This window comes from Staurois parvus, unplaced genomic scaffold (assembly GCF_062004578.1).
Source record: "Staurois parvus isolate SC_StPar_1 unplaced genomic scaffold, SC_StPar_1.0 ptg001234l, whole genome shotgun sequence".
NCBI lineage: Eukaryota > Metazoa > Chordata > Amphibia > Anura > Ranidae > Staurois > Staurois parvus.
In genome coordinates, this window is record NW_028319030.1 from 160174 (window position 1) to 173635 (window position 13462).

The following is a 13462-nucleotide window of genomic DNA, read 5'->3' on the forward strand; positions in this document are numbered from 1 at the left end:
TCAGGATTAGTGACACAAGTGAGGCCGACCTCGTCATTTCAGTCTCCCATCAGGTACGTGACACTCTCCCTCTACCCCTTTTTTCTTTTTTTTCTTCCTTCTCTCCCATTCACAAGTGGACTAGCTGGTCTATTCCTTCCCTTCTATCCGACCTAGCAACCGAAGCAGAGATCTGTTCCAAATTGACTGACTACTTCTCAACAAACCAAACTCCAGACACCTCATCCGCAGTGTCCTCATAGCTATAGCCGTGAAACATAAACGGGACAGACAAGAGCGTCTACAACATCTTACAGATAGAATCCAATTCTTAGAAAAGGCCCACAAGCTTACTCAAGCCGTGTTGACATTGACTGAACTCACGAACGCTTGCTCACAGCTCCTAACCAAACTGGGTAAGGCAGCCAAACGAGATATATTTTGTTGCAGCAGCTATTTTATCAATTTGCGAATAAAAGCGGAAGATTCATAGCCAGAGCCCTTCAAGCAAAAAAGTCGAGCATGACAGTCCACAAAATCAGGGGTTTGGATGGTGCTGTCGCCACATCAAATACTGACATCTCTTCTCATTTCGAGCAGTTTTACAACACCCTATACAACCTCCCTCCTGAACGTCCCCCATCTGAAACCGATAAACCCAGAGCCACTCTGATCTCTGACTTCCTTCATCTTTATAGCCCCGCTGTCCTTCCTGAGGATACGGCACAGACTTTGGAACAAAATATTACATCCGAGCTGTCAAACAAATGAAACCTGGTAAGAGCCTGGGCCCCGACGGTTTGTCGGTAGCTTACTACAAATCATTTTTAGACATCCTGAGCGACCCTTTTCTCTCTGACTTTAACACCTTCTCCTCATCCCCCCCGCCACGACATCGCCTCTTAGAAGCGCACATCACAGCCATACCCAAAGGTGGTAAGGATGCAACTTTGGTATCCAATTATAGGCCCATCTCCCTCCAGTAGATGTCAAAATATTTGCGAAAATTCTTGCCAATCGTCTCCTTCCCTTACTCCCCTCCTTGATCAATTTAGATCAAGTGGGTTTCATTCCTGGCATGGAGCAAGAGATATTGCCACTAAGGCCCTTAATCTCCTCCACTGGCTTCACAAATATAATACCCCCGGGTTCTTCCTTTCTTTGGATGCTGAAAAGGCCTTCAACAGAGTGGCATGGGACTATCTGAAGGCGTCCCTGCAGGTGATCGGTTTGAGAGAACATATGCTTAATTTCATTATGGCCTTCTATTCTGGCCCAACGGCACAGGTTCGCGTGAATGGCCATTTGTCGAACCCCTTCCCCCTCGGGAATGGGACTCATCAAGGATGTCCCCTCTCCCCGCTCCTTTTTGTACTATCATTGAAACCACTGCAACGCAAAATCCGTTCGAATCCCGATATCAAAGGCATTAAAGCAGCAGCTCAAGAATACAAAATTGCTGCTTATGCGGATGACATCCTATTGTTTTTGCGAGTCCTCGAACCACCTTGCCCAATCTACTGAAAGATTTTTCATTCTTTCAAATTCTTTCGAACCTCAAAATTAATTATTCTAAGTCCTATGCCTTTAACATCACTCTTTCTTCTGACATGGTATCTTTTTGCCAGTCACGATTCCCGTTTCATTGGGAAAAGGAAGCCCTAACTTATCTGGGCACCCAGCTCACTCGTAACCTAAAATGACCTATATGCCAAAAACTTTGTCCCATCTCTCAGATCCATTCAGGAAGACCTTACTAAGTGGCACAGTCCTTGACTCTCATGGTTCGGGAGGGCTGCTCTACTCAAAACGAACGTACTCCCTCGCCTCCTCTATCTTTTTCAAACCATACCTATTCAACTACCACCTGCCTTTTTTTACCTCGTGCAGAAGAATGTGCTCATTGTTTCTCTGGAATCACAAGCATCCGCACATTTCATATTCCCAACTGGTTCTCCCTAAATCTAAAGGAGGGTTCGGGCTCCCTCACCTACAACGTTATCACTGGGCTTGCCATCTTTCCAGAATTATAGATTGGCATGCTATATTCGACCACCAAAGCTTGGGTGCAATTAGAGAACTTGTTTTCCCCCTTCCCCATAGCATCGACCCCCTGACTTCTGGTGAAGCATACACCTCAGGCCCTCCTCACACATTCATTGTTGGGATCTACTCTGAAAATCTTCCATCTGACCTGCGAGTCGGCCTCCATTTCGGACGCTCCTAACCCCTTAACCTCTCTCCGCCTAAATCTCGCCTTCCCTCCAGGCATGCATAAGGCCTTTCTATCCAGACATTGGCCACATAGCCAGATGAAAGCAGAACACTTTTTCCAAAAAGTCCAATTGAAGCTCTACTCTTAGTTGGAGGGCAGCATGAGAGATCGTACTTTCTCCTTTTGGACTTACCTCCAAATTAGGCATTTTCTGCAAACGCATGAACACCGTCACAAATGGACCCGTCCTCTTACCCTCTTTGAATCTATTTGCTCTAAAGCTGAACCCCAGAGGCACCTGATTTCATTCGTTTACCTCCTCCTAGTTGGCGGTGGGAACCATGACTCCCTCCCCGCATGCCGAGCATGGAGCAGGGCCCTGGAAACAGATTTCTCCTCTTCAGACTGGGACCAAATATTTACATACTCCCACAAATGCTCGTTGAATGTATCAACGCAAGAAAACAGCTACAAACTGGCATCCCGTTGGTACCGTATCCCCTCTAGAATCCATCACTACAATCCCTCTCTGCCCAACAAATGTTGGAGGTGTGGGGCACCTGATGGGTCTCTTTTCCATATCTGGTGGTTATGCCCAATTATCCAGCCCTTCTGGCAGGAGGTTCACCGGATAACCTCGGCCCCCGGGCAATAGGGGATCATGGGGCCCCTGTGTCCTTGCCCAAACTCAAAAAAGCCTATGAAAAAGGTACCAGGGGCATCTCATGGGGCCCCCTACTGACCCCGGGCCCTTGGGCCATGCCCGAGTTTCCAAATGGTCAGTCCGCCCCTGCTTCCCAGACGCCTTTATTTTAAATCACTTGCTATGCATATGCTCAACGCAGCTAGACTCTGTCTACCTGGTCTATGGAGATCCACGCACCCTCGTTTAATACAAGACTGGCTCACACGTTTGGGAAAAGTTGTGGAGATGGAAGAGCTGATAGCTTCATCACAAGATAACCCAACCAAATACTCCCATATCTGGTCTTGCTGGACCCCTGAATTCCATTCCCTTATGGGTCTCACGATTATCTGACACACGTTTCTACCCTCTTCGGGTTGCTTTTAGTTGTTGTGTCCTTGAAGCCTTCACACCGGTAATATGCCTGTCTATACTGCCCCCTCCCTAACGCCCTCCCTTCCCACTTTGATCCTCTCTCCCCCTCCCTTCCCTTGCCCCCCCCCCCTTTTGTTTTTTTTTTCTTCTTCTCTCTAGCACCCCTAATCCCTTCTCCTTCCTTTCTGACTTCTTTTTATTTTATCCTTTATCTTTCCTTTTTTCCTTTCAATTCTGCATGTCCTACTTTATTCTCCTCCTCCTGCCCTTCCACTTTTTTCCCTGCCCATAGGCGACCCACACTCATACCCATATGTAAATTGCAATATATGTGCCTACTGATTCATGCAGACCTCCTCCCGCACACGGGTAACCATTACTTGTAACCCCCTTCACAGCTCCCCCTTTTATTTTTGGGTTTGCTTAATGCTCTCAGTGCCTGTTTTCCTCTTCAGGATATATTTAGTCTTTACGCACTTCCTCTGCCCCCTCACCTTGCCTTTATACGATGTTAGACACATGGGGAACTAAGTGCCTGAACTTACCTGTATTGTGGTTCTCCGTTGCCTTATTATGGTTTTGGGTTTTCAGTGCCTTCACCCTTGACGTGACTGTCGCCTCTTCTAATTGCCTACTAACATTACTAACATCATTAATATTATGTATGACATGCGATCTTTGTCTATGTTTGTTTACCTAACAATCTCTCTATGTATGGCTTTTGTTCATTGTTTTACAATGCGTTTTCCTTTTTTTTTTATCACACTTTATCGCTTTGTACTAAGTGTATATTGTTTATGCTATGTACTTTCCTAATAAACTTTATGGAAAAAAAAGAATAGATTATACAATAATAGAAAAGAAAAGAACAGAAAAGACTAAAATACTTTACAAACGTATACAATTTTTGAACTGAGCTATGGTGACGTGAGTAGAGATTGACAAAGACACTGGGAAAATTTTGCTGAAAAAAATAGAAATTCCCATTACGATCACACAGTTTTCATATAGCCCATATACCTTCAAAAACACACATGGAATGTCTGGGAGATAGAGAGAGGAGAGACTACCATGACATGAACAAAGAGGAGAGGAAAAAACAACCACATGACAAAAATACCCCAAATACTAACCAGTTAGATCTCGGGCAGTGTTCAGTAGTTCTCTGAACAACCCAACTTCATTCTGGATATTGTAGTCTACTCTGAGAGAAAAATATTTGTTATAAATCCATTACATGTGAACTATATTCATTGCTAATGATTTTTTCATCAAAGACTGAGAGACTTCATTGCAGGAAATGCCTCTAATATGACCTCAATCCATGTTAGACGTCTGAATTAAACTGGTACTAAACCCCAAACTCTGCATTCACTATATCCGCTCTCCCCGGACCCCGCATTCACTATATCCGCTCTCCCCGGACCCCGCATTCACTATATCCGCTCTCCCCGGACCCCGCATTCACTATATCCGCTCTCCCCGGACCCCGCATTCACTATATCCGCTCTCCCCGGACCCTGCATTCACTATATCCGCTCTCCCCGGCCCCCGCATTCACTATATCCGCTCTCCCCGGCCCCCGCATTCACTATATCCGCTCTCCCCGGCCCCCGCATTCACTATATCCGCTCTCCCCGGCCCCCGCATTCACTATATCCGCTCTCCCCGGCCCCCGCATTCACTATATCCGCTCTCCCCGGCCCCCGCATTCACTATATCCGCTCTCCCCGGACCCCGCATTCACTATATCCGCTCTCCCCCCGGACCCCGCATTCACTATATCCGCTCTCCTCGGACCCCGCATTCACTATATGCGCTCTCCCCGGACCCCGCATTCACTATATCCGCTCTCCCCGGACCCCGCATTCACTATATCCGGTCTCCCCGGACCCCGCATTCACTATATCCGCTCTCCCCGGACCCCGCATTCACTATATCCGCTCTCCCCGGACCCCGCATCCACTATATCCGCTCTCCCCGGACCCCGCATCCACTATATCCGCTCTCCCCGGACCCCGCATCCACTATATCCGCTCTCCCCGGACCCCGCATCCACTATATCCGCTCTCCCCGGACCCCGCATTCACTATATCCGCTCTCCCCGGACCCCGCATTCACTATATTCGCTCTCCCCGGACCCCGCATTCACTATATCCGCTCTCCCCGGACCCCGCATTCACTATATCCGCTCTCCGGACCCCGCATTCACTATATCCGCTCTCCCCGGACCCCGCATTCACTATATCCGATCTCCCCTGACTCTGCATTCCCTATATCCGGTCTCCGTGGACCCTGCATTCATTATATACTCTCTCCTCAGACCAGGAGCGGACTGACCATTTGGAAACTCGGGCACTGCCCGAGGGCCCAGGGTCAGTAGGGGGCCCCATGAGATGCCCCTGATACCTTTTTCATAGGCTTTTTTGGGTTTGGGCAAGGACACAGGGGCCCCATGATCCCCTATTGCCCGGGGGCCCCATGAGTTGTCAGTCCGCCCCTGCCTCAGACCCTGCATTCACTATATCCGCTCTCCCCGGAACCCGGATTCACTATATCCGCTCTCCCCGGACCCTGCATTCACTATATCCGCTCTCCCCGGACCCAGTATTCACTATATCTGGTCTCCCCGGACCCCGCATTCACTATATCCACTCTCCCCGGACCCCGCATTCACTATATCCACTCTCCCCGGACCCGCATTCACTATATCCGCTCTCCCTGGACCCTGCATTCACTATATCCGCTCTCCCCGGACCCGGCATTCACTATAACCTCTCTCCCCGGACCCCGCATTCACTATATCCGCTCTCCCCGGACCCCGCATTCACTATATCCACTCTCCCCGGACCCGCATTCACTATATCCGCTCTCCCTGGACCCTGCATTCACTATATCCGCTCTCCCCGGACCCGGCATTCACTATAACCTCTCTCCCCGGACCCCGCATTCACTATATCTGCTCTCCCCGGACCCTGCATTCACTATATCCGCTCTCCCCGGACCCTGCATTCCCTATATCTGGTCTCCCTGGTCCCTGCGTTCACTATATCCGCTCTCCCCGGACCCCGCATTCACTATATCTGCTCTCCCCGGACCCCGCATTCACTATATCCGCTCTCCCCGGTCCCCGCATTCACTATATCCGCTCTCCCCGGACCCTGCATTCACTATATCCGCTCTGCTCAGACCCCGCATTCACTATATCCGGTCTCCCCGGACTCGGCATTCACTGTATCCGCTCTCCCCGGACTCTACATTCACTATATCCGCTCTCCCCGGACCCTGTATTCACTATATCCGCTCTCCCTGGAACCCGCATTCACTATATCGCTCTCCCCAGACCCCGGATTCACTATATCCGCTCTCCCCGGTCCCCGCATTCACTATATCCGCTCTCCCCGGACCCTGCATTCACTATATCCGCTCTGCTCAGACCCCGCATTCACTATATCCGGTCTCCCCGGACCCCGCATTCACTGTATCCGCTCTCCCCGGACTCTACATTCACTATATCCGCTCTCCCCGGACCCTGTATTCACTATATCCGCTCTCCCCGGACCCTGCATTCACTATATCCGCTCTCCCTGGAACCCGCATTCACTATATCGCTCTCCCCAGACCCCGGATTCACTATATCTAGTCTCCAACAGTACACACAACATGGAAATGTAATTATTTTAGTAAGTTTAAACGGCTAAATACCTTTTCCCATCAGCAGTATATAGCAGTCTTGTGGCTTCTATCAGTGTCCAGCAGAGCACTGGTTAAAGCATGTAGGCGGAGTTTTCTTTCTGCTCTAGGAGGATGCAGCACCACTGACCTCTGTCTGGACAGTGCTGATTGGCCCTGTGCTGATCACATGCACTCTCCCAAGGGCAAAAAAAAAAAAACCTTTCCAGCAATACACACCAAAATGAGCATGTGCAAAATGCCTACAGGTCAGTCTATCTTATCAGGAGATAAGAGGCAATCACTTGAACAAGGGATGGAACAGAGAAGACAGGATTAAATAGCCTTTTTACACAGTGCGGAGGATTAACCCCTTAGGTTCCACAATGAGTATAACCAGCATGCTTTGCTGCATCTACAGACTGATTGTACTGTTGTGGGTTCAGTAACACTTTATCTCTGTCACAAACACCCCATAGTACATTTTTAGTTCTTACCTGTGTATAAGAACCGGGACAATTAGATCATACAAATTGTCCTCATTATTGAATTCAGCCATTACTCTGTCCACATTTGTATCAAAGTCCTCAACCCATTCCACCTCCTGGTTTAGCGGCCGCAAATTTCCTGAAAAATACAGAAAAATGTATTGAAAGTTTAAAGAAACTGTAATGAGTTTACGTTGTCAGTCTCCTCTGTCAGATGTCACCTTTCAGACAAGGAGAATGATGTCGGGGAGATGGATAGTTGCTCTGAGTTATTGGATATCCTGCAAATGTCCTGCAGTTATGTGTCATATTCCGGAGTCATAGTTACACAATCCCATCGCACACGTTCCTGCATTGTACAACGACTGTATGTATAGTGGGGGCTGCAGGGACCAGCGGCTGGAACCGTGATACATGAAGGAACAGAAACATCACCAGCACACCGGGTTTCTCCAATGTGGGTCGGAAACTATTAACATGTAATTACATAGTTACAAGAAAAGCAAACTTTTGGAGTCTCGCAGGACCCCTTCATCAGACATGTGACACATCCCATTCTTGATGAAGGGGTCCTGCGAGACACCGAAAGTTTGCTTTCCTTGTAACTATGTAATTACACAATAAAAGCTTTGGACCCACATTGAGAGAAACCCGGTGTGCTGGTGATGTTTCTATTGCATATTCCGGAGTCAGGTCCCGGCGCTGTGAGGTGGAGAGACCTCCTGCCTAATGTTGTCTGCATTGTCCCACCCTTCTAGTGACACCCACTATGGGGAAAAGTCTTCCTTCCTCTGAAACCAATGATGGATAATATTCTCATCTCTGATCAATGGTGCATAATGTTTTTCTTACCACTGACACCAATGTTGGGGTATTCTTCCTTCTATGGACTGTCATCTATTAGGAGGAACTTTTCCTGCCAATAATGCTGTAACATTTCCCTTCTTCTGACCACTGACACTAAGGCATTTATTCTCCCACTGACCTCCAATGTGATGGCATTTTTTTACCCCCTAAGAACAATAGCTAATCACCATGTTACCCTCTGCACTCTATGTACATTCTTTGCATGCTGTATGCTGTGCTGTACATTACACACCCCTTACCACTGCCCTCTCTGTGATATGTGGTACATTACATACTGCTAACCACTGCACTATATGTTATGTTGTAAATTACATACTTCTGGCCACTACAATCTATATTCTATGTTGTACATTACACAGCTTTGCCTCTGGCACTCTAGAAGCTGTGCTGTACATTACAATCTGCTGGTCATCTAGTTCATTGTCTCATCAGTTTCTGGTTACTATGTAGTTGCAAACTGTTCTAATGAAATCATTTATAAAGGTAGGCTCAGATAAAGTGTTAGCTCCCTGCCCATATGTTGTGTGACGAAAAGCATATGCAATGGAAGAGTTTCCATGTTTTTGGTCCTTTGTCCTTATGTGTATGTGTGTCTGTGAGACTGTCATCTGTGGCACAGTAATTACAGAATATATTGGGGGTACTAGGGCTGTGGCATACAATATGTGTGCAGTGTATACAGTCTCTACACATAACTGTCCCTCATTATACCATTCCCAGTATACAACACAGTGGAGGTGATTTACTAAAACTGGAGGGTGCAAAATCCAGTGCAGCTCTGCATAGAAACCAATCAGCTTGCAGGGTTTATTGCCAGAGCTTAATTGAATAAGCTGAAGTTAGAAGCTGATTGGCTCCCATACACAACTGCACCAGATCCTGCGTGCTCCAGTTTTAGTGAGTCTCCCCCACTGTTGTCATGCTTCCTTCCCCCCATGGCATGCTGTACGCCCCCATATATCATCTTCACTCCAGTCTGTCCCTCTCTCAGGTTCTAAGTTCAGGATGTATGGTTACTGCACATTGCTTGGACTATTGATAATAACATCACTGAGGTCATTTTAAAGGTTCATAAAATTTTACCAAGTTGAGCAAAAATCTCTCCTGTCTGGAACCTGTTCAGTGTTGACATCCCCCGATTATCCACCATCAGTATTGACTCAGTGAGCTCATAAGGGATTCTCCTAATGGTAGATGCTCCTGGCCCTCTTCCAGCCCAAGCGTGGGCAACAAACTCTCCGCCATCGATGACATATTTGCAGGAGTTGATGAAGGAGGATGTCCCATTTCCCGTTAACCCGAAGAGCTGCAAGATGACCCGATTATAACCTTCATTTCCTTCAACGTCACGAAGACGGAAATTTCTGATGTTGTCACTCATTCTGCAGTCCTGTGGGATAGAACCGATGTGAGAAAGAAATATCTGTCAATAAAATCATTCACAGGAAGTCTGTGGAGGACATCATGGCTTTGCTTTTAAAGCGTACGTCCCAATTCCATCAATCTGGGAAGATGGTAATCCATTCCTAACTCTGGAATGACAGTTCTCAGTTCCAACCACAATCATAAAGTGAAAAGGGGTCCTTTGAAGTATTTCTACTTGCTTGTTGAAGGTTACTTTGTTAGCAAAAAAATGTATTGATCTACAAGAAGGGATTATCTGTTGAATCAAGTAGTCTTTTTAAGAAGATGCAATAGAATTTTGGATCTCTCTTCCTCTATATCAGTGGTCTCCAAACTGTAGCCCATGGGCCAGATGAAACTCTTTTCTTGACATTATCCCTGGTGAAGATTCTCATTTATACAAAACACTATTCCTCCCACTAACACCAATGACAGGGTACTATTCCTTACACTGATACTAGAAACGGATCACTATTCCTTCTATTGACACCAATGATGGCACACTGTTCCTTCTATTGACACCAATGATGGGACACTATTCCTTCTATTGACACCAATGATGGCACACTGTTCCTTCTATTGACACAAATGATGGGGCACTATTTCTTACACTGATATCAAAAATAGATCACTATTCCTTCCATTGACACCAATGATGGGGCACTATTCCTTCCATTGACACCAATGATGGGGCACTATTCCTTCCACTGACACCAATGATGGGGCACTATTCCTTCCATTGACACCAATGATGGGACACTATTCCTTCCATTGACACCAATGATGGGACACTATTCCTTCCATTGAAACCAATGATGGGACACTATTCCTTCTATTGAAACCAATGATGGGCACTATTCCTCAAACTGACACCAACAATGGGGCACTATCCCCCCCCCCCCCACTGACACCAACAATGGGGCACTATTTCTCCTTCTACTGATCCCAGTTGCAAATTTGTTTACTTCCACTGATAACTAATCCTGAGGAATTATTTCCTCCGACTAATCCTGAGGAATTTTCTCATTCCACTGGCCACAGTCTGGCCACCTAAAGTCTGAAGGTCAGTAATCTGACTCCCTGCTTAGAAAGCTTGGACACCCCCTCTACATGGTAGAGTATTTCATAAAAGGAATATTAAAAAACATTTTTTTTAAGTTTGTTTGTTTATTAGATGCTTAGAAAACATTTGTAACTATTTGTGGCAGTCTGGACAAATTTAATTGTGTTTAATTGTAGATTGACTAAAGCACTGGTGTCCAACCTGTGGCCTGAGGGCATCATGACAACCCCTTTGGTACTTGTTGTGTGGCCCTTGGTTCTCAGCAGGCGGGAATGGGTTTATAAATATTGTTTTGTAAATGGGCTGTTATGACAGTGATGTGTAACCAGAAATATACAGAAAGACCACCAGACCAAAACCGGTTGCTGAGAAACAACTGAGCTCCATTATTGCTCAAGTTGTTACTCCACATGGAGAATTCTGTACAAGTTCTAATATAGTTCTGTGGAGTCGTTGTCATCCGAAGTTTATCCGGTGTTAAGCCCTGAAGAAGAGGGAGCGGTGTTGCCCCTGAATCACACTGGATGTTTTTATAGGACTTTTGTTTACTATCAACTAAGTCTCTCTTGAACTGTTATCTGATGTTGGTCTGGCCCTCCTTTCTGTATTTCTGTGGTTGGAGCTACTGTTGGGTGTCCATTTAGGGAAGCCTTGCTGTGTGGGAGACACCTTGCCAGACCTACAGGTGAAACTCAAAAAATTAGAATATTGTGCAAAAGTTAATTTATTTCAGTAATACAACTTAAAAGGTGAAACTAATATATGAGATAGACTCATTCCATGCAAAGCAAGATAGTTCAAGCCGTGATTTGTCATCATTGTGATGATTATGGCTTACAGCTCATGAAAACCCCAAATCCACCATCTCAGAAAATGAGAATATTGTGAAAAGGTGGAATATTCTCGGCTCAAAGTGTCCCACTCTAATCAGCTAATTAAGCCATAACACCTGCAAAGGGTTCCTGTCAGGGATCTCCTCGATCCCCTCCGCGATGGTCCCGGCGCAGGCGCAGTGCACCGCCCTGTGCAGGGACACGGGCACTAGGTCCGGGCCGGCCGCGGCGTTCGAGTTTGCGCATGCGCAGTAGAAGCCGCGGCCGCCCGCTGGGCACCAATGGCAGCGCAGGGCGGGATATTTAAATGGCCCTGAGCTGTCATTCAGTGCCTTCTGGTCTTCCCTGCATCCTGTGAACCTGTGAACCTGTACCTTGTAAGTTTTGACCCGGATTGTACCTGACCTTGCTGCTTTCTCCTATTCTGACCCTTGCTTTGCCTGACCTCTCTCCTGAATGCCCCTGATTGGATTTGACCTGCTGTTGCTGACCTGGCGTGTGACCCGACCATTCTATGCCCACTGCCTTGTACCTTGCCGTCCTCTCTGTTACCGACCCGGCCCGTCTGACCTTGCTCATCCATCCATCCATCCCTTGCAGTGGGGTCTTCTGACCTCCTCACATCAGACTCTTCCCCATGGGAGCCCTTGGCGCATACCACTACCACTGACGGACGCACCCAGTAGCCACGACCTGGTCTCGGGGGGCTCCAAGTCCATCCCCACCATCAGGGGCCCTGGTGAACAAGCACCCTGGGACTTAGATTCCATGCGCTGGGGACGCCTATTCAGTGGAGTGCTAGTGGTACCGCCAGGCGGTCCCTTACAGTACCAGAAGGCCATGACTGAGTCTAGAGGAGGGCCCTCGCCGCTTGAGGAGATCTGCAGGCACCTGTCTAATTTGACACAGGCCGTATCGGCCCTGCAGGATAGATGTCAGCAGATTGAAACCCAATTCCAGACCTGCACTATATCCGTTCCTGCCCCACAGGCCGCGTTCCCCGCACCCCCAGCCGTAGCAGCCCCTGTGCTGGTTTCTGGGGCATCCGCACCACTCCCGGCGGCCGAACCCCGAGTACCCTTACCGGAACGTTTTCACGGGGACCGCACATGCTTCAGGTCATTCCGTGAGTCCTGTCTTCTCTATTTTGAGTTACAACCCCGGACCTTTGTGACTGAATCCGTGAAGGTGGGGTTCGTCATCTCCCTCCTGCAGGGTGAACCCCAAGACTGGGCCCACCGATTACGGGAAAAAAATGACCCTCACCTTAGTTCGGTTGACAATTTTTTTGACGCAATGGCCATCCTTTATGATGACCCACAGCGGGCAGCTTCTGCTGAAGCTACTTTGTACACGCTCCGGCAAGGCCGCCGAGCGGCGGAGGAGTACGCATCTGAGTTTAGGCGCTGGATGGGGGACACACGCTGGAACGAGTTCGCACTCCTGCATCAGTTCCGTATAGGCCTATCAGAAGGCCTGAAAGATGAGCTCGCCCGGGTGGAGGTGCCTGAGACTTTAGAGGACTTAATAGCACTGACCATTAAAATTGACCATAGACTGCGGGAACGCAAGTTTGAGAGGTCCGGCCAGGGTCATGGAAATCCCTGGGGGTCATTTCAAGGTCCCAGTCAAGCACCTAGGCCAAACATCCAGAACCGGCCACCTGGAGATATCCCTGAACCCATGCAACTCGGCCTGGCACGGCCTAAACTATCTCCAGAGGAACATCAGCGCAGACGATCCCAGAACCTGTGCCTCTACTTTGGTGAAGCTGGTCATATGGTACGATCCTGCCCGCAGAAACTGAGTAAGTGCACCTCTTCTTCCTTATCCATTGGCAATGTTGGTCCATCCCAATACTTAGTGGTGCCCCTTTCCTTT

The 13462-nt window shown here is 47.9% G+C and overlaps 1 protein-coding gene across 1 annotated transcript in view; it reads right to left on the reverse strand.

Annotated features, from left to right (window-relative positions):
- Window positions 1-13462, reverse strand: part of LOC149437974 (uncharacterized) — a 46948-nt gene that overhangs the window by 15927 nt on the left and 17559 nt on the right. Inside the window, exons 2-4 of the mRNA XM_089660385.1 lie at window positions 9365-9671; window positions 7424-7553; window positions 4388-4458 (exon numbers count right to left, since the gene is read on the reverse strand). Coding sequence (XP_089516511.1) covers window positions 4388-4458; window positions 7424-7553; window positions 9365-9662 — 499 coding nt within the window. The 5' untranslated portion in view covers window positions 9663-9671. The remainder of the gene's footprint in view (window positions 1-4387; window positions 4459-7423; window positions 7554-9364; window positions 9672-13462) is intronic.